General features: G+C 39.6%; 1 protein-coding gene across 41 annotated transcripts in view; it reads right to left on the reverse strand.

Annotated features, from left to right (window-relative positions):
• The window catches only part of MYCBP2 (MYC binding protein 2), a 136105-nt gene that overhangs the window by 97849 nt on the left and 17363 nt on the right, over window positions 1-20893 (reverse strand). For all 41 annotated transcript variants that reach the window (XM_083737678.1, XM_083737677.1, XM_083737699.1 and 38 more), the window contains exons 3-17: window positions 20425-20640; window positions 19993-20146; window positions 17436-17632; window positions 15517-15759; window positions 15195-15266; window positions 13789-13885; window positions 12227-12300; window positions 10035-10173; window positions 9485-9561; window positions 8307-8511; window positions 7136-7300; window positions 6548-6706; window positions 4671-4875; window positions 1636-1781; window positions 501-602 (exon numbers count right to left, since the gene is read on the reverse strand). In XM_083737678.1, coding sequence (XP_083593804.1) covers window positions 501-602; window positions 1636-1781; window positions 4671-4875; window positions 6548-6706; window positions 7136-7300; window positions 8307-8511; window positions 9485-9561; window positions 10035-10173; window positions 12227-12300; window positions 13789-13885; window positions 15195-15266; window positions 15517-15759; window positions 17436-17632; window positions 19993-20146; window positions 20425-20640 — 2251 coding nt within the window. The remainder of the gene's footprint in view (window positions 1-500; window positions 603-1635; window positions 1782-4670; window positions 4876-6547; window positions 6707-7135; window positions 7301-8306; window positions 8512-9484; window positions 9562-10034; window positions 10174-12226; window positions 12301-13788; window positions 13886-15194; window positions 15267-15516; window positions 15760-17435; window positions 17633-19992; window positions 20147-20424; window positions 20641-20893) is intronic.

Consider the following 20893-nt stretch of genomic DNA (forward strand, 5'->3'; position numbering starts at 1 on the left):
TTTAAGTAGTTCACCTTTTGCTTTTTTTTTAAAAAGGAACGAAATAGGTAGAGTTATGTTGGCGCATCCTATTAGTTTCAGAACTCATTGAAGCCCTAAGTACCTAATAAACTCTTGAACTAATCATAGCAGTATTTAAGGCAGACCAAAAAGTACTGTGTTCCTTACCGAGCCGTCTCCCTGCCCCTCTTAGATTATTTGCTGTAAGAGATGTTTCAGATTGCACAGAAAAGATTCATCTTGGGGGAAAGTAGATTCCAAGTTTTTGCAGTAGCTCAGGAAGATAGATTTAGCTATTCATTGTGGAAAGGCGTCAGCCTCTGTGACTCTGTTTCCCATTAAAGCCCAACAAAGCAGCAATATAATCTCAGACTGGTTTGTAGTCACAGCCCTTATACATTCATTTCTGGGATTTAGAAGCTGATTTTTGTACGTCAGTTTCTCAGAATTATGTTTATCCACTTAGACTTAAGTCTTAAATAGAAGCTAGTTCTGCTGACCTCTCCCTTCTTCCAATCTGTGCCTCCTGTTCACACGCTGCCGCTTTTCTTCCTGTCGCAACTGGAGGTGTTCTTCGATATTAACTCCAGGCACAGGGACAGCTGGAGAAAAACAGAAAGGGAACCGTGAATTCTCATACTGTCAGCATATGAAATGCATACTATCATTTCTAAAGCACTTTAAAAAGAAAGTAAGGCTCTGAATCAAAGATATAGCTGCGGAAGAGTGCTGTGCTTTATCAATCTGCATGAGAAAAAAACAATTTTAGGAATAGAAGGGGGATCACTCTACAGTGGTACCCCTAGATGTGAACAGGATCCGTTCCGGAGCCCCGTTCGCATCTAGAAGCAAACGTAACCAGCGACGGCACGTCTGCGCACGCACGCATCGCTTTTCAACGCTTCTGCACATGCGCATGATGTCATTTTGAGTGTCTGCTCATGCGCAAGCGGCGAAACCCAGAAGTAACGCACTCCGTTACTTCTGGGTTGCTGCGGAGCGCAACTCGAACGTGCTCATCCCAAAGCACATTCAACCCGAGGTATGACTGTATTAGACAATTCTCTGTTCCTGCCATTGCTTCTAAGTTGCACTCTTCTGAAGTGTTCCCCAACTGTCCGGAGCTGGCTGTTTTTTCTGAAACTTTTTTTACTAAAGGAAAAATTGGAAATACTAAGAAACAAATTAAAAAACCCTAAAGAAATATTCTTTTGGCAGATGAGTGAAATGCTTTTTAATACAGTTTTAGTTATACTGTAGTCATACTCTATGTTAGTCATACTCTGAGTAGACCCTTTGAAATTAATAGATTTAAGTCAAAGTTACTTAAATCCACTGATTTTAATGGGTATACTTTGAGTACGATCTAGATTTATATCACCCAGGTTTCATCCATGGCTTCAAATTGTCCAGAAATTTAACATCTCTGGCTCAAGACTAAATTTCATCCCAAATTAAAACACCCAGAGCATATTTAAATTTCTTAAATTAAACCACAGTACAACATTTAAGTATAGTTCTTCAGGAAGACTGATTTTAAATGCAGCACAAAGTCAGCTCAAGGAAATGACTGGTAACATTAAGCTTAAACCCCTTCCCAAAGGTTTCCATGTTTCCCATTTTCAAATCACTTACCTAGCAGAAGGTCCAGTGGTATCATCTCTTTTACGGCATCAAGAATTCCTCTTTGCCTTGCTTCCTGGCCATCTAGTTCTCTAGCACAGGCTTTGCAACACCCACATACAGCACAGCCAGACTCACCAGAACCACAACCACAGATTCTGAAGAAAGCAGATATTTTATTACCCAAAGAGGAAACACTCTCAACACCCATGCATATAGCTAAGATCAAAATCCACTTAGCTCTTAACCATGGTTTGCTCATTGTGCCACAAATATATTTCATACTTCAGTGCTCCCAGATAGAATCAGCAATATTGCCTGTAATTAGTCTTTGGCATCTCAATCCCTGATAAAATTTATGTAGGGAATGTTCAGGGGAGTTTTTAATGTGTGGCATCTTAGTGTATTTTTGGCCTTTGTGGAAGCCGACCAGAGTGGCTGGGGAAACCCAGCCAGATGGGCGGGGTACAAATAAATTATTATTATTATTATTATTATTATTATTATTATTATTATTATTAATCCAAAAGACTTTTAGGCCACCTTTAATGGCAAATGCCCTCTCAAGGCAGATTACAAAGCAAAAGTATGCAATCACAACAAAAAACGTAATTAATAAAAATCACTTAAAAGCCAAATGCAATTCAAATACAGACAAAAGTGTATCTGCAAAAAACCATCTCAAGCAAAGACCAACAAGAACAGAGGTAGTAGTTATTTATTATTTTTAATCTCTCAAAATTTCAGTTGGGGGGAAAAGCCTCAAAGTAGTTCTTGTATCCATGAGAGTTCTTGTATCAATGACTTCCCATTGACAATGCATTCCAAAAGCACACCATAGAAAATATACTCTCCCTAACTCCCAGTGACCTGCTCTGAGAGAATACCACGTAAGGAGGGCTATCTTGAGAGCCTTTTAACTCACAAGCGTAAAATCATACCACCTACTTCCAGTGTTGAACTTCACAATCCATCATATCACTGCAAGCAAAATTCTGTGTGAATAATTTTTTTCTCTCTCTCTATACACTATATTTGCACTAGACTATAATCACACACTCTTCCAAGACTTAAAGGCGGGGACAGGGTCTGGAGAGCCTAAAACCTATAGAATTCATGCTAGCAACTTGAAGATAAGTTTTAAATTTTATTTATTTATTGTTGTTGCTGCTGTTAGTCCCTTTGGCAAAGGGCTGCCAGTCAGTGGTAGAAAATATGCTTTGCATGCAGAAGGTTCCCAGGTGCAAATCTCAGCATCTCCAGGTAGGGCTAAGATAGAGCCCAGTGTGAAAACTTGGAGACACAATGCCTGTAAGTGTAGACGCTTCTGAACTAGATGGACCAACGCTCCGATTCTGCGTAAGGCAGCTACAATAATAATAATAATAATAATAATTTATTATTTATACCCTGCCCATCTGGCTGAGTTTCCCCAGCCACTCTGGGCGGCTTCCAATCAAGTGTTAAAAACAATACAGTGGTACCTCTGGTTACGTATTTAATTCATTCCGGAGGTAAATTCTTAACCTGAAACTGTTCTTAACCTAAAGCACCACTTTAGCTAATGGGGCCTCCCGCTGCCACCGCACGATTTCTGTTCTCATCCTGAAGCAAAGTTCTTAACCCGAGGTACTATTTCTGGGTTAGCGGAATCTGTAACTTGAAGTGGCTGTAACCTGAAGCGTATGTAACCCAAGGTACCACTGTATATTAAAAACTTCCCTAAACAGGGCTGCCTTCAGATGTCTTTTAAATATAAGATAGCTACTTATTTCCTTGACATCTGGTGGGAGGGCGTTCCACAGGGCGGGCGCCACTACCGAGAAGGCCCTCTGTCTGGTTCCCTGTAACCTCACTTCTGGCAATGAGGGAACCACCAGAAGGCCCTCGGTGCTGGATCTCAGTGTCCGGGGTAAAGACCAGAGAGGCGTAGAGACTAGGTATGTGCCTAATATTCATGAAGACTCCATCACTAAGAGTCTTGATCGCTCTCCCTTCCTTACCCAGGTGATGCACAGCCAGGCAACGCTACTACTGGGGGAGAGAAAGGGGAACCTTGACTGCTCTGTGCAACTCCACTAGCTGGCTGTGGAAAGCTGGAGCTGCTTCGGCTACGTTGGAGGGGGCAGCAAGCGCTCCAGCCCACTCCTTCCTCTACACAGCCAGGCTCGGCTTCATGCCACCTTTCATCCTGCCCTGTTCCAGTGACCACACTCACTCAGGGACAGCCAGCCGCAGGCACTGGCCAAAAAGGCAGGGAGAATCAGCAGCAGAAGCAAGCCCAGGCTCACCCTGCACAATTGAATTCAGGGCACAGAAATCGAGGCAGGGGGTTGGGCAAGCAAAGTGAGCATGGAGGCAGAGCCCCCAAGTCCCTAAATATAGAGGTAATTTGTTTTTAAACAGCATAGCTCTGAAAATAAGATTCCTGAGAAAAATGGAAGATCAAAGTTATGCAAATGTGGAGGTAGCTATGTTTGGATCTATCTGCAAATATAGAAGGATTCTTTTGTTCGTGGCAGCCTTTTGATTCATTCAAAGAATCCCACTGGCAGAAAGGGGGAGGTAGCAATTTTAACCAATTTTCCTGCTCCACCCAGCCACGTGCTGGAGGGTCTACCAATCCTCCAGAGCAGTGGACTGGAGGCGGAAATCAGCAGAAGCCACACACCCCCTTTACTGGGGGAAACAAAGTCTGGATCCAAGTGAAAACAATTGCCAAGTGTGTGTTTTTGGTGAATTTTACAGGTATCTGCTGCATGTTAAAACTCAGGTCTTCCCGCTTTTCAAAGCACTGTCATCCAGCACACATATTGGCCTAACTATTAACCAGAAAACAATACATTCCAGTCTGTGAAATGAACACAGCTATAAGCAATTCAGAATTTCTTCTTAGAAAACAGTATCAGATATTCTTTTTTTAAAAAAAACAACACCTATATGGGTATGCTTTCTTTCACGGAATAGTATTTGGGGGGTTAGTCCCCTACATAAATTTACATATAAATAAAGTATTGTTCAGCTACATATTAGGCATTTTTACTTACCCTCCAGGAACCCTGTCAGGACGTCCACTGCTAACGCAACTTGCTCCATAGCCTGTGCAGTCCCCACAAACGGTGCACACCATACACTGTTCCAGCTTCCATTTATGCATGCCTGGTGGACACATCATGGATTTCTCATCTTTTTCATCTAGCTCTTCTTCTAAATCTTCATCCATTGCTGTCGCCATGTTCTCCACTCCGAAACCTGAGAGAAAACAACCATTAACAGATCTGGCAAGTCAGCAAAGCAGTACAGAAATCACATGGGAAAACTATGTTTGGAGAGAAGTATTTTAAGTGTGTCTACGAGGTCCAGCTAAAGCTGTGTTAATGTAACACACTCTACGTTGCCTTTGAAAAGTGATCAAAAATGTCAACTAGCGCAAAGACATGCAGCCAACTTGTTGACCAGGGCTAGGTATAGAGAGCAAGCTATCTGAAAGACCATATTCCCTCATATGAACAAGTCCAGTTTCTGAGATCTTCAGGGGAGGGTCTTCTTTCAATTCCACCACCCTCACAGGCACACTTGGTATGGGTCCGGGACAGGGCCTTCTCAGTGGCTGCTCCCGGACTCCTTCCCTAGAGAAGTTAGACTGGCACCCTCCTTGCGGTCCTTCTGCCGGCAGGTTAAGATCTTCTTGTTCCAATGGGCTTTGCATTTAATGAAAGGGCTGGTGCCAAACTGTTTGCATTCTAATTATCTGTAAGTTTTTAATAGATCTTTTATATTTATATATAGTTTTAATTTTATAAATGTTTAAGTGTTCTTTAATGATTGGTGTTTTGCCCCCTGTATTTTTTATCCTTTCCTATTTTATCTGTAAGACGCCTTGAATCCCTGTCAGGGAAAAAGGTGGCATATAAATAAATGAATATAAGAATAAGGATAAAGTTAAAGACTTTCCTAATGTACGACACAAAAAACTCAGCCATTCTAAAGCAACTATATACTGTGGTTTGAGGTGGCTGGGAAAGAGCCATGGCAAACCTCGGGCACCTGAATTCCTCTTTCCCTTCCTAATCTTGGGGCATTAGAGGAGAGGAGTGAGATTTTGGTTTCAGATCCGAGTAACCTGCAGTTCTCCATTAAATACACACTTTGGGAGCTATGGTTTATTCTAACACTAGCCAACACTCCGAACCATGCTTTTATCCTGCTTTGTTCAGCAAACCAAAGTTTGGGTTCCTAAAGTTCATGCATAATGGAAATATGATTTAGTCAAAACTGACAACACAAGCTTTTATTCCCTAATCCCACACATGGAGGAAAGGGGAGAGAGAGTGTACAACTCATTGCAGATAGCTCCATACAATCTAAACCTAGGTTTAGATGAAGGGTGGGAAACCTCAGACTCAGGGGCCAAATGTGGCTTTACAAACCTCTCTATTCAGCCTTTGGGATTCTCACCTGTCCCTGTTCCCTCTCATTGGCTTTGCCCTCTTTGCCTAGCTGGAAAGTGTATTTGAACTGTGGTAAGACCTCTAGTTTGCCTGACTGGAAAATAAAGGTACTGGGGGGAGGCATGCACATAGAAGCTGACACAAATGTGTAAAGTTCGGGCTCTTAAGAACTGTAACAGATGCTATCTTTACATTTTGCATACCACTGTACCGAAGCTGCTCAGATTAAGGAGCATAAATAATGGAAATGATATTATAAGCAGGACAGGTATTGCATCTACTACAGGCAAGATGGAAAGAAAGCAACTGATTAATACAAAACATGAATAGCCTGAATTTTTATAAAAACAAGGGAGCATGCAGTATTGAAGAAAAATAGTATAGCAAGCATCAAAAAGTGAGATGGAAGAGATGGTGATAGAGAAAAATCGTTTCTGACAATGAAGCACCATGAGACAGAAAATAATACTGACTTTTTCCTCCCTGATTCATGGAGCCAGTGTCTCGTCCACATTGTCCTTTGTTATTCACTCCAAATGTCCAGACTTCTCCATTCTTCATCAGCACACAAGTATGAGCTTTGCCCATGGCTACCTGAGTTGCAAAGTGGCCTTTCAAATCTGTTACTAAACCTGAAAGATAAACACACATCTGAGTGGCAAACATTTCCTTGCTGTGAAATATATCTGCACTGTAACTCAGATGTAGAAGGACAAGAAGCTATTAAGACCAAAAGCAATATACCATGATTAGGCCCAATCAAGATGTCAAAGTTGGGATATACTAGCCTATTCTAATAGGCTATTTTCTTACCTATAGTTTTTGTATTCCCACCCCCAACAATGGACCAACATCTACTAATAATGTCTGTTTCTACCAAGGGGGAATAACAGCTCAACATCACAAATGCTTACACAACAATGAAAATAAAACTAATTTCACACAGCATCACAACATAACCCCTCTGCAAGTTATTTCAACTGGACAGTTACATATATAGTACAAACTATTTATCTTTATCAAGTCAATTGTTCTTTAAAACATCTACAATATCAACTTACTTGTGCCATCAGAGTAAATTGCGTCCTTCCCAAACATGTATAGTTCTCCATCTTTTGAAATAACCGAACTACTCCCGTTATTGCATGCAGTATATACCACAATTTTTCCTTCCATTTTGATAATCTTTTTGGGCTTATATGGCTTAGACTGCCGCCTACTTTTGGCTTAAAAAGAAGGGGAAAGTGTTACATTAGAAAATCTAAGTTTTAACATGACGCTAAGAAAATAAATGTATTTGTTTAACAAATGGTAATGTGATTGAAAATCTAGGCTATTTATACATATAAAAAAGGAAGATAGTGGATATCCATTATACTTCTACCTTTTGTATTTCTGCATATTCAAAGTCAAAACTGAAAGAATTAGCACTGTCATCATGAGACTATGAAGAGCTCTATGCTTTCTTCCATTTTCAGAGAGGCATGAAAAGCAGTACACATATATGAGGTTTCAAATCAACAGCATATAAACGGCTAAGGTTTTGTTTTGAAAACTTCCAGGCACAAAGCAAACAATGTTATCACTGTGACCTATTAACTGCAAATCCTGTTCAAAATGTTTCAGAGCAAACATATCAAAGCAAGTCCACCCCATACACACAAATAGCATAAAAATGTACACACAACGCCGTGTTTCTAACACTATTGTAGAATACACACATAATGTCTGGCAAGGGGGAGGGGAGATAAAAAGTTAGTCCTACCAAGTGTAGACCCACTAAAATCAAGGAACTAAATGGGTCTACTCTGAGTATGGCTTTGTTGCATATATTCCAAGGACTAGGATGTGCAAGTTTAAGGTGAGACTTGACGATAATTTTTAAAATGTTGCTTCCAAGTTGTATACTGTAATAAGAATCAGGGATGAAAATATATTATGCTGTTTTCTATAGAGAGCAGCACTGCTCACACAAAATGATGATCACACCACTAGATGTGTCTTCTACTTGAGCTACTTGCAGTATCATTCAGAAAATAAATTTCCACCTTTTTCTTTATTCACAGGAGGAACGCTTCAGTGTTTGGAGAGCACAAATTGTGATATCACCCAGGTGAAAAGGGGCTATGAATCCTAACACAAAGAACCAAAAATTAAGAAAGCACTCATTCAAACTTTGGAACATCTCTCTAATGGTTGTTAATGCAGGCATCACAAACGCCCCAAACCTACTTGATTCTCCATCTTCTCCTTTACTTGCTGAGCCTGTGAAAAATATGCTTCCGTCCTCCGCAACAAGTAAAGCATGTGAGCCATCATGCCCAACTGAGAACTGAACAATCTTTGGAGATTTGGTGATTGGCAGCTCAACCCACTTCCCTGCTGAAGGACCACCTTGTTTTATTCCAAGGCTCTGGTATTTGCCAGTATAATAAATCTGAAGGGGAGGCGAGACACTAACATTAGTTGAATTATAACATTCAATCAATGTAAAAAAAAGAAAGAGAAAAGCGGTTTGACAAATTTCTACGTGGGTATGTTAATTTTACTCAAAGCCAGTTTGCAATGAATGAAGTTTTACTTACAAAACTATGAAAAACACTGAGAACAATTGCTACACACTAATACATTACCTCATCAGGTTGCTCTTTAAGTATATAGAGGAACTTTCACAAAGGAAACCATTGTTCTATCCGGACACCCATCGTTCTACCTGGACACTGAGGTCCAGCACTGAGGGCCTTCGGGCGGTTCCCTCACTGCGAGAAGCCAAGTTACAGGGAACCAGGCAGAGGGCCTTCTCGGTAGTGGCACAACGCCCTCCCACCAGATGTCAAAGAGAACAACTACCAGACTTTTAGAAGACATCTGAAGCAGCCCTGTTTAGGGAAGCTTTTAATGTTTGATGTATTACAGTATTTTAATATTGTTTTGGAAGCCGCCCACAGTGGCTGGGGAAGCCCTGCCAGATGGGTGGGGTATAAATAATAAATTATTATTATTATTATTATTATTATTATTATTATTATTATTATTATATAAAACAATTCAGAAAAGAGTGACTCACAATCCACACAATGCCATGTAACTTTTTTCTCTTTTGGAAAATGCAGCTGGGCAGGCAGGCCACATTCTGAAGTGGAAGTCCCACATGGGGTCTATGTGGGTGTTATCTAACTTCTCATCTGGTACTTTTCCCTGCTAAAAAATAACCCCTCTCCTTTTGCTAGCCTTCCTCTGCAGACTAAAGCCTGAATGTCTGGATTCGGAAAAGAAAACGCTGAAGAAAGGCTACTTACAATTCATTGAGAATCACATAGTTTGGCCCACATATAACATTGTGCCCAGCTCCCAAACAGCACTACTGCAAGCCAAGGGGAGTTGGGTTAACACAAAAGTGTTTCAAATACCTTTCCACTAGCCGTTTTCATTAGTGCAAATTCTCTTCCTGCACCTAGAACAGCTGACTCTTCATCAAACCCTGTACCTACAAACACAAAGCTGCTATTAGCTATCAATGCTTTTCAAACACAGGTGTTTTCAGTGTCAAATTCAAACATTCCATGGGTTCAGTTTTGTGCAACTGGTGTCCATTCAAATGTTCAAGTACAAACATCTTACACAAAATATTGTGTCATTTCAAACACAACTCCTGGGCAGGAAATAGTGAAACACACTCTATTACACTACGATTACAAACAAATATTACATTGGAGGATAAAAATAATTGGTTTAAAAAAAAACCGTGACAAATAATTGAGAATTGTGGAAATAATGGTACCACTGACCCACATAGGGTAAATAATTTGTGAACCTATATAAGTGCATCAAACCTATCCCTTATTTTTTCAGCTTTAAAGTATGTTTTGCTTTTGGATGCTTCTTCATACTGAATCAAACTATCATGCTCTCTGCAATTTATTAAACATGGAACAGGAAAATAGAGAAATGATTGCTTACTGATAATGTGCATGTCTTTCTCCAGATCAAATAATGAGATACCACATGCGTGTAAGCATTTTCGCGCAAGCTTAAGCTGCAGTTCTTGTTGTAGCACCGGCTCAGTACTTGTTGCAAATATTCGAACTACAAAACCATCCTGCAACAAATAACAATACAATATTCAACAATTTGCAATAATTATTGTCACAGAAGGATAGAACAATCTTGTTCTTCCTAGATTGTACTGTGAATCTTTAGCAACTCCTTCATTAAATAAGATATATGCAGGGTCAGATGCCGATTAATGTGAATAACGGTGCAAACACAACAAACAAAAGAACACACATTAGTCCATAACTTAAAGCTTTTTCATATTTGCACATTCCTATCTCCTAACTGCCAATGCAATGTTTAACTCACACAATATATAAGCAAAGCTCATTAAACCGTATGAATATCTGCACATCAATTTTATATGCAGAGAATATTGTTATACATTTGGTTATTAAAAAAAGAAGCAACTGAAAGGTGCTGAAAGTAAACAACCAGGTTTAAGTTCCTACATTCTGAAAATATATGAAGTTCCCTTTTAAAAGACAAAATACTTCCAGTCCTTTGATTATCAGTTACATTTTGGCATCTAGGTGCTCAGGAAACTAGCAAGAACTGGGAGTTTTCTGCAGCATTTCCCAAGAGTTTAACATGTTAGCTTATTTGTTAGTAAAATAAGGAATCCCACTTTTACTTGATACCTTGCAGTTCTAACACTTGCCCTTATCTGAATCCTGCAGAAAGCACAGACCATCTGCTAACATGTCAGATGTGCTGAAATGCTATCAAAAGTATTAGGGTCTTTTACATGCTTTTCACCTACCTTCCCAGGCAAACCTCCTCCCTGCAAACAAGTGAATTGGTGTTTAGGTTATCAAACAAAATATTGGACTTCTTTTGTCATTTGTGTCTTGGAGGCAAAGCAAACCTTCTTTAAGGCAAAACTATAAAAGATGCCAGAAATCCATGTTTAGGTCTCCTGACCTCTTTTTCTTTTCCTAAAAGCAGCTAGGGTAGGTGGATTTGGATTGTGCTGTGGCATAAGAGAGGTGTTCAAACATTTCACCTTGAAAGTCATTCCCATGAAGGTGTCACTAGCTGCAGAAGGGAAGGCATACAGGTAAATTTGAACCTGTATATTTCACCTTCCCAGAGGTAATAGCCGCTCTCATGAAGGAAAAGGATTGCACTCCTCACCCCACATCATCCCCAGCTCTTCAAGAAGTGTAGACAAACCAAGGTAATGAGAAGGAAGGCTGCTTTTAGAACAGCCAAATAAAAATTTGATTTTAAATGGTTTATACTTTTAATTCCAAACCAATTCAAGGCTCTCTATCAAAGACACTGAGGTAAAGGTTTTTTCTAAGTTAAAGTACTAAAAATCTGACTTTAAGGTGTTTATTAAAAGCATTTAAAAGGATATAATTAATAATAATAATTCCTTGAATATCTTAAAGGGAAGATGTTTTTAAAATGAAATAAAAAACAGATAGCCAATGAGAATGATCAAGGCACTTGGGATCCTAACATTAAAATGGCATATTTTCCATAAGTTAAGTCAAAATAATGCAAACTAGTGTATTTGTTAGAGAAACAGGCTTTCCAATTTTATGCAAGCCACTGCACTACTCATTTTATAAGACTTGCAGCAAAATTTATTCAACAGCTGAAGATCAGAATGGTTAAGAGAGCACAACAGCCCCGAGAAGTATGATGTGGGTGGAGAGCTAAACTATAACACCAGATGCTCAACATGGATACATGTGCCAGCGGGCAAATATTTGGCACTGAAGAATCCTTAAGACAGATGTGCAAGAAGATAAAGAATGGCTAAGTGATAACAGCAAGCAGCACCATACAAACTCAAAATAGTCAGGAGTAATCTCCAATTAAGACGAATAAGTACAAGTCAGACAACATAAAATTTGGAAGCTCCTGAAATATGCATTTAATTCATTTAAGAAGTCTAGGGGATAGCCATTCTTCCCATGCATTTCTCTTTTAAATATGACAAGAGTATTGTGATGCATATTTTAATGGCATTAAACATGCTAAGAATGTACAATAACTGCAGAGTTTGGAGGCCAGAATTTAGATTATTCAATAACTCATGACAAAAAGTCCTTGAAAACAAATATCAGAGGAGGTATCATACTTACGTCTCTAGAAGCTGCTATCTGATTAATATATTCTCCATCAGTGAAAAGGATGTTTTGCCCTTCAGCCTGGCAATCTGTATAGAACACACCATTATGCAACATCAAGTCACATTAAATACTTTACCCTCCAAATTTCCATAAATGATTCATTGACGTAAATAACTCTACACAGACAGAAAATACATCCAAAGTAGCCTTGTTCCCACAATTGCAGCAAACACAACGTAACATCTTAAGTATTTTATTGATGTATAGAGAAGTTGCTGAAGCTTCGATATATTTTAGCACATAAATAGAATTCAGATCAATAAGCTATTCTTTTATTGCATGCTTAGATGATAAACACCGCAATTACAAAAAAGAAACAAAAAGGAAACACCTACTGATCAACAAAGTAGAATGTACATATTCAGTGACAATTATGTGCTAGTTAAAACTGACACTTTAACTATTGCTAAATAAACATATCGGTAATTTAGATTCAGAACTTCATAGTTAATAGCTGTAGGAAAACAGTGGTTTATTTATGAGTCAAGATACCGTGAGCTCCTGGCACAAACATCCACTGAGGGGTTATATTCGGAGTAAGTTTGGGAGCAGCTGAGGAACGGTCTAGGCACACTTCCTTGCATTGACAGCATAGACTGTCAGGCTGCCTTCACGGCCCTAAGGAACTACTAAGCTTTCAAACTTCGGTGCAGTAATGCCACTAGAGTGCTTTCCACTACCTGCCTCCCACAGTGGAGCCTGCTAGGCTAGGAGGCATGCCATGGGCAAGCTCTCTGAAAGCTCAGTCCTTAGTAAGAAAGGCTCTCTGCAAATGGCTACAGCACAACGCCATGCTCATCGGTGGAACTGATTTTTTAAAAAAGCAAAACAATCTTCAGCGCTGGGCCTTGCAGAGTCAAGACATGCCAAGGCTACTGAACTTTGTGGATTCAAGGTGGGACAAAGCAGCTCTGATCTTCCAGAGCCCTGAAAAACATCACTGGTGTAACACAGAGACATAGCACAGACCTCATTCTGTCATGTAAAAGCCACTGCTCACTGTCAGCTACTTGCTGCGTTTCCAGGTGTTGGTGTTATCTCACAAGTTGACGGGAGAGCTGTCAGCAGCTTTGACAGCAGACTATGGTCTGCAGCAGCAGATGTGCCATTCCATGCACACTTACACTTCGAGGGAAAGTTTTGGAAAACAATCGTTTGTAGAAAGTTGATACATTGGTTTTGAGAGTTGTTTTTTCTTCTTTCACTGAGGAAACCCAGCAGAATGTGTTGTGAAATAATATAGCCCTGTCATGCTTAAATGCTAATGTCCGTTTAAAAGGCTCTAATTTGCCATGTTGATTCGGTCATGAATCAGGAGACAGACTCTGGTTTGGTCATTTCTGACAGTATCATGATCATATCATTAATGTATTATATTGTTTGTCCAGAATGTGAAGCTTAAATCATAAGCAATAAGTTTATCAGTATTTTCAGTAAAATGGAACACTATAAAACAAGGACATGCACAATGTAATATTACAAGCAGTCATAAGGGCCAATCAGCATTTCTGTACCTGGCAAAGTTACTGTACCATCTTGTTCCAAAGATTCAGGATTGATTCTTATGGCTGTCATGCTATGATTGTTCACATCTCTATATAACAAGTAACCCTACAAAGACATAATGAATAACTGTCCATTAAAGTTCCAGAATGTGTTCACAGTAACATAAATAAATGCTATTTCATCTTTTCCTGCTTTACCTGTTTTGAAACTGACTTATCCTTTTGTGGAGGGATGTATGCACACTCATTCATGGGTATATACCACCTTTAACAGATTGCTTTGCAGTTAGTTTGAAGTTTAAGTAGTCAATCTTAAATAAGCACAATGCATCATAGGATTCACATGATGCGTGCCGACACTCCATATTGACAAGATGGTGTCATTATATTTGCAGTTCAGTGCAATACAAAGCAATAGGAAGGTAAACAGAACAGTTCTATTTATACATCTATCTGGCTTAGAATGTCTTATTCCCAAGAGTAGATAATAAGCAAAAGAAACATTTAAAGGAAAATACGCTCAGTGGTCCTTCATATTCCAATAGAAACCTGTTCCTTCCCCCAAAAGATAAGGAAGAACATCCAGCAGTATTATGAATTAAGCACTTAGCCTACAGATCTCATCTTCCACTGTTCCCCATGATCAAACAACAGTTCAGCAAAGATACAATATAGACCATAGAGATAAATGGACAAGAGAATGGAGGTTTTAGTCAAGATATTTGTAACTGGGGAGGGGTGGGCAGTTCCAGATTGCTTCCTGTAACAATTGCAGGTTGTGAGACATCTAGTGACATGCTATACAGTCATACCTCGGATTACGAACATTGTGGGTTGTGCGTTTTCGGGTTGCGGACCGCACCGAACCCGGAAGTACTGGAACGGGTTACTTCCGGGTTTTGGCACTCACGCATGTGCAGAAACACCAAATCGCCTCATGCGCACATGCAGACGTGGCACTTCAGGCTGCGAATGCTGTGGGTTGCGAACGTGCCTCCCGCACAGATCACGTTCGCAATCCGAGGTATGACTGTACATATTTTCACTATGCCATAGCAAAAATGAGGAACAAGTAGGAAAAGTACATTTTGCCACCCAGCTCAATTGTTGCCAAGCCATGTGCTTAGATACCTTTTATGGCCATTTTAAAAGTGAACTTTGTCCCACCTCAAGTCCTGTACAATATTTTTGGGTAAGTATCAAAATTGAATAGATTCCTATTTTACATTAGCCACCATGTACATTTTAAAGTTTAATTTATATTTTAGAATTATAAGCTCAAATTATATTACTTTCTTTCCATTTACACCAATGGATTTATAATGAATTATACAGTGTTTGGTCCAATTTCGCCTACATTATAGCTCATTCAATTTAATATCAATTTCTTGTATTTGATTTCAAATTCCGCCTACCTGAGCATAACCCAACCAAGACTTCTTCTCTCTTCTATTTTTGATGCGAGATGTAGAGTTGTATATATGACCCTGCAATTTAATACAATTATTGAAGCGGCCATCTATAAAGCAGTCATACAAAAAAAGCAACTTTTTAAAAACGAGTTGGTAAACTGTGGACAATTCTTTGTCCGATGAACCTTCATGTCCAGATGTTCAATACATCTGGGCTCCTTTGGGAGGAAGGGCAGGATATAAATTTAATGAAATAAATAGAAATGAGTTTTACTCGTTTAAAAACAGATTCATGAAAATTGTTCAAGCTCAAAATGTAAATTACCCTGACTGTCCCACTGTAGCCAGAGCCGATTTTGTACAGTCCATCTTTGCATAATAAATACAAAAAGTAACCATCACTCTGAAGGAGACACTGGTCATCTTCATCTACAGAGATTTCCTTTAAAGACCACTTGTGCATCAGGGCAGCTTTCTTAATCCCATTGCTAAACCAATCTTGGATTTGTATTTTGCCCACCAAAACAGCTTGTACACTCCTCTGGAGGGAATTCAATATAGTTGGCACCTAAACAGGGGGAAAGATAACCACTGTCACTTACTAGAAAACTTTAAATCACCAATCCTAAAAATGGAAAACAACAACATAGTGCAGTTACCTGAAAGTTAATACTAAATTATATAGACTCAGTGATAGTTCATTCAACACCTAACCTACCTTATGGAAATGGATTTTGCCTAGCATCAGGGACAGTTGTTCCAAGTGACAACTTGAGTTAATCAGTAGCCTGTACTGCAAATGACTACTTATTTTTCTGCTATAAGCAGTTGTCTTTCATGAGAATGAACACTGGCTTGGATCCAAAGGCATTTTGTGTGAGCCAAAGGGCACTTCCGCTTACAGAAGGCCGTCTCATCAAATACTTCCAATTTCCCTAACCTGCTGCAGTCCCCCATACCCTTTCTATATAGTCCCCCAGTGGCTCATGTGGGAAGGATTCAAGGGGTTGGAGTGAAGCCAGGAAACCACCACTGAATGAGCAGACACTGCAGTGACACTCTTCTCTGGATTTAACCCATAAGACACATACACGTTATTCCTCCCTTTCACAAAGTTATTTACATTCAAATCTTCGATGTGTTTCACTTGAAAGTTCCACACAGTTTGAGGGTAATTTCATTCCTGTTAATTATGCTTAAGGTCAAGGAGAGCTGCCTAGCTGGAAAATAGAGGTATTTATCTTATGGTGCTCCTTAGTAGTTGTATATTTTAGCTATGATACTTTATTTCAGTCTTTGTCAACTGCCTTTAGAACATTCTGCATCACGGAAGGCAGGAAAAACTGTCTATGATAAAGAAACAAAAATGCAAGTTCTCAGAAACCTTTACAATCTGAAAGCTTCAAAGAGCAGCTCCAGATTTTATAAGCAGAAGTGAGAAAGAGATGCACACGTAAATGGCATTTCTGCTTTTTCTGATAACTAAATAAGGAATACATAATGGGAGATAGGCACAAGCTTCAGGTGGGTCACAGCCTGAACCTCCCGCTTATGTAATTTCTCCCGTGGCTGTAACAAGAAAAGGGTAAAAGCAAAAGCACAAAACATCTACTAGTGAGCATTTCTCACCGTGCCTAAGGTTGCTCTGAGAATCTCAAAAATGCGGGTTTCCAGAAAATAAAAGCCTGAAATGGCGAGGTCAAACAAGGAAGCAAATACTTAGAAGCCCATATTTATTACAGCTGGGATCCAAAGGGATGCTCAGTCAGAGGTTTTTTATTTTTTCCCTTTGAGGGGCAGACCCACCACTCCACAAGCCACTTTTCAAACCTTGGTTTGCTTTCCAAAAACAGAAGTACAAAGCTTCCTTGGACAACTGGAACCAATTGTGTTTTTCTTTGGATCCAGTGCAATGAATTTCAACTAAAGACTTATATTATAATTCCTCAAGGAAAGGTTTCAGGTATTTCACTCCAAACACATTTCAGAATAACATGACAAATACTTGTCAAACATACGGCATGTGCTGCATCCATGAAAAGGGCAAGCTCTATTAGGCCAATTGCAGTGAACTCCAAACCACTACCACCTGTGGCCTGTTGTCTCAAAATATTTCTAATGCAATTCTTAGCACTCAAGCTGGCCATCTCTGATTTGGGAAACATCAAGCAATTTCTTGGGATCAGAGACAGAAACAGATGCATGCCATCAACCCACACAATAATCCAAATTTTGATCAAAGACCTGAATAGTTTGACAAGCGTGGCTCCCATTGTTGGTAAGGATAGCGGAGATTGCCTGAAGCGTTCGTCCCGTTTCTCCCCATGCAGCTACAAGACTGAAGAGGCAAGCGCATGAAAGTGCTGTCAAAGACTGACCAGTACTGTCATTCATTCCAGTACTCCGAACAGTGATTTCTAGAAGAAGCTGGAACAGAGACTCTAAAGATAGAACAAAGAGTTATTTACACAAAAGCAGAGTCATCACAAACGATAACTAATACCGATTCAAGAAGTACTGTTATGATAACCTGCCATTAGTAATCCATGCTCTTGTGAACTTCTGTTTAGTATTGTAAGATGCTATATTGCTCACAATAATCCAGTCTTAAAGAATCTGCACTGACTGTTCACTACAGGGCCCAATTCAATGTATTAGCAATCATTTATAAAGCCCTGAACAGCTTGGAGACCAAACATCTGCAGGAACACGTCCTCCATTGCAACACAATCCTTAAGATCAAATGGTCCCTATTAGGATTTGGGAGGAAGAGACACGTAAAAGGGACGGCTCTTGTTTTCTGGGGCCCTGACTCTAGAATCATCTTCCCTTAGAGGTACACCTGTCGGCCTTGTTGTTGTCCTTCGGATGTCAATTCAAGATATTTATATCTTCCCATACTTTTGTAGTTTGACCATGGGATGTTTAATCCTCAGCAACAATGTTTGAATCAGTGTTTTATTGAGTTATTAATATTTATTTTTAGTAATGTGCTTTTACTGCTTGTGTTATGAATTTTGTACGTTTGTTGCGCATCAACCTACGTTCCTTCAGGGGAAGGGTGATTTATAAATACAGTTAATAAAATAGACAAGTAAATAAATAAGTAGCAATTAATGCCTTGCAAGATAGGAGCTTTATTGGAAAAGTGAAAGAGCAACGATGCTGATGATTTGCCCTGGATCCTTAAAAAAATTAACACTGCTCAATGAAAGTATTTTTAAATAAATGGGAATCCATGCAGCATCAGAAAGAACTCAGATCCTCAACTGTTCAACCCAAAGTCTGGAGAATACTCAATGGTTAAAGGATATGCAAGACACATAATACTGTGTTCAATGTCACTGACATACATCTATCTGACAAGAGGTTCTCTGCCTTTCAAGCAGAACCACTCAGTTTACAGCAGAATGCTTGAAAAGAGTCATCCAATCACTCAAAACATGTTGCCTTACTACTTTGGCTGTGGAGAATGAAACTTGTAATACAGTAATACCTCCGCGAACATCTGCCTTGTCTAGCATCCATTCCGGCGAATGTCCACTGCAAACCCGGAAGTACTGGAACGGGTTACTTCCGGATTTGCAGCTTGCGCATGTGCAGAAGCGCTAAATCGTGCTTCGTGCATGCACAGAAGCGCAAACCGCTCCACGCATGAGCAGACACGGCACTTTGCCCTGTGTCCTTTTCGGCTAGCAGCCAGGGTTCCGAAACAGATCCCGGCTGCAAAATGAGGTACAACTGTAACAGATACTATAACAGATTTGTTGCTATAGCATGTAAGAGTCCATGTTTTATATATTTCAGCATGTAAATTTGTGTCCCATGCCCCAAATTAAATAAATAAACATTAGCCCTATTTCTATCATGCAATGAGAACAGAAGGAGATAGACAGATAGAAAGATAGAAAGATAGAAAGACAGAAAGATAGAAAGATAGAAAGATAAGAGAGAACTGGTTAAAGAAAGGGTTGTGAGTTCAAGTCCCATGCTAGTAGATGACCCTTTCCAACTCTACAATTCTATTATTCTAAGTCATTCTGCTCACACAATGACTTTGCTGGATTCAACCCAGAAACAATTATCAGTGACCACTACGTGGGTTATGTGGTGTAAAACTGGCTTAAATGCCCTTCTATTGAAGCAGTTTGGCATTAGGTTTTCTCCCTCCACCCTTCCCTCTTCAACATGAAACACTCATAAAGCTAAAATAGCTTTAAAATTGTTTCAAATGTAATGAAGATCACACTGGTCTACTTGTATATACAAGGCAAAGTGAATAAATTTTAATGCGGTTGCTGAATTATCTTTAAAAGCAGTTGCTCATGACACTGCAAATCAATTTTTTACACTTCATACAATTAGCAATGTTAAAAATCAGTTTCTGTTAAATTACCCTTATGTTACCCATTTATTCTGCAAATACATTTGGAGAAAATCTTAGAAGAACAAAGGCAATACGATTGCCAGAAGAAAACTCTGGAAACATTCATAATCACGCAGGACTACGCTGCCGTTGTAATCTCCTTTTACGATTCTGAATCATTTTACCTGTTGTTTCTTTTTCCTCTTTAGCTGTTATTCTTACTTGTATTTTTAATTGTTTGCACTGGGTTATAAGCAGCTTTGATCATTTTAAGGAAAGGCAGGGTAAAAAAATATTTCAAATAAAAGAACTATACAAATACTCCCTGTGAGCTACCAGACATACACCCCATAAATTGTGATTTAAAGATTTATCAATATTTCCCTGTTACTGTTTTGTTTGAAAAATTAGAAGTTAAATTGCAGGAAACATTACCTAGAACTTCAGGAGGTTCTGACTGGAGACCTTCTGGTTGCTGGCCTTGAAGAACATTCAGAAGGGCCTGCAGACTTCTCAAACAGAGAGATGGGTGAGAAAACCTTGTCTCCTTGATAAGTTCAAACACTTCACAGAGTCCAACTTCAATTATCTAAAACACAATACAGTAAGTCCCGTTACAGTGAGATGCTTTGAGTTCTGTACTACAGAACATGTCGAAGACTATTATTATGCCTTTTACATGGGAGCTTGATGCAGTGGCGTAGCGTGGGGGTGTGGGGGGGCCGGCCGCACCGGGCTCAACATCTGGGGGTTAGGGTTAGGGGGGCGCAAATCCACGGGTTAGGGGGTGCAAATTACTTGCCTTGCCCCGGGTGCTGACAACCCACACTACGCCACTGGCTTGACGTGGTCAGCGGGGTTACTTGCCTTTGGAAGCTTGATAGGCGGCTCCTTAGCCTCCTCCTCTTCCTCACTGTCTGAATCACCACTCTGTACCATGTTTTTTGAAGCCAAGGCTACAGAGGTCTCCCTTTTTTGCCACTCCAGAACACAATGCCGCACATTGCAGTAGACGTTGAAAGCTGAAGGGTTGCTGTGAAGCTTGATGTCTGGTATGGTTACCATACTATCCAGGTTTTCACTCTGATTAAAAAAAGAAAGACGTTTTCTTGCAGTCAACAGGTCAGCAAAATCTTCATGTTGTATTAGAGAGGCATTCATCAAAACCACATTCTTTTGACAAGTCCCCTAGATTTGCTAAAGGGGTAGAGAGTTATCCTTTTTACTCAAAGGAAAGCAAAAAAAAAAAAAAAAGGAGAGAAGAAGGATGATGCATTTAAAAACTGAGAATCACAATGGAAAAGCCCAGCCAGATGGGTGGGGTATAAATAAATTG

This window comes from Podarcis gaigeae (assembly GCF_964106915.1).
Source record: "Podarcis gaigeae genome assembly, chromosome: 4".
Lineage (NCBI taxonomy): Eukaryota > Metazoa > Chordata > Lepidosauria > Squamata > Lacertidae > Podarcis > Podarcis gaigeae.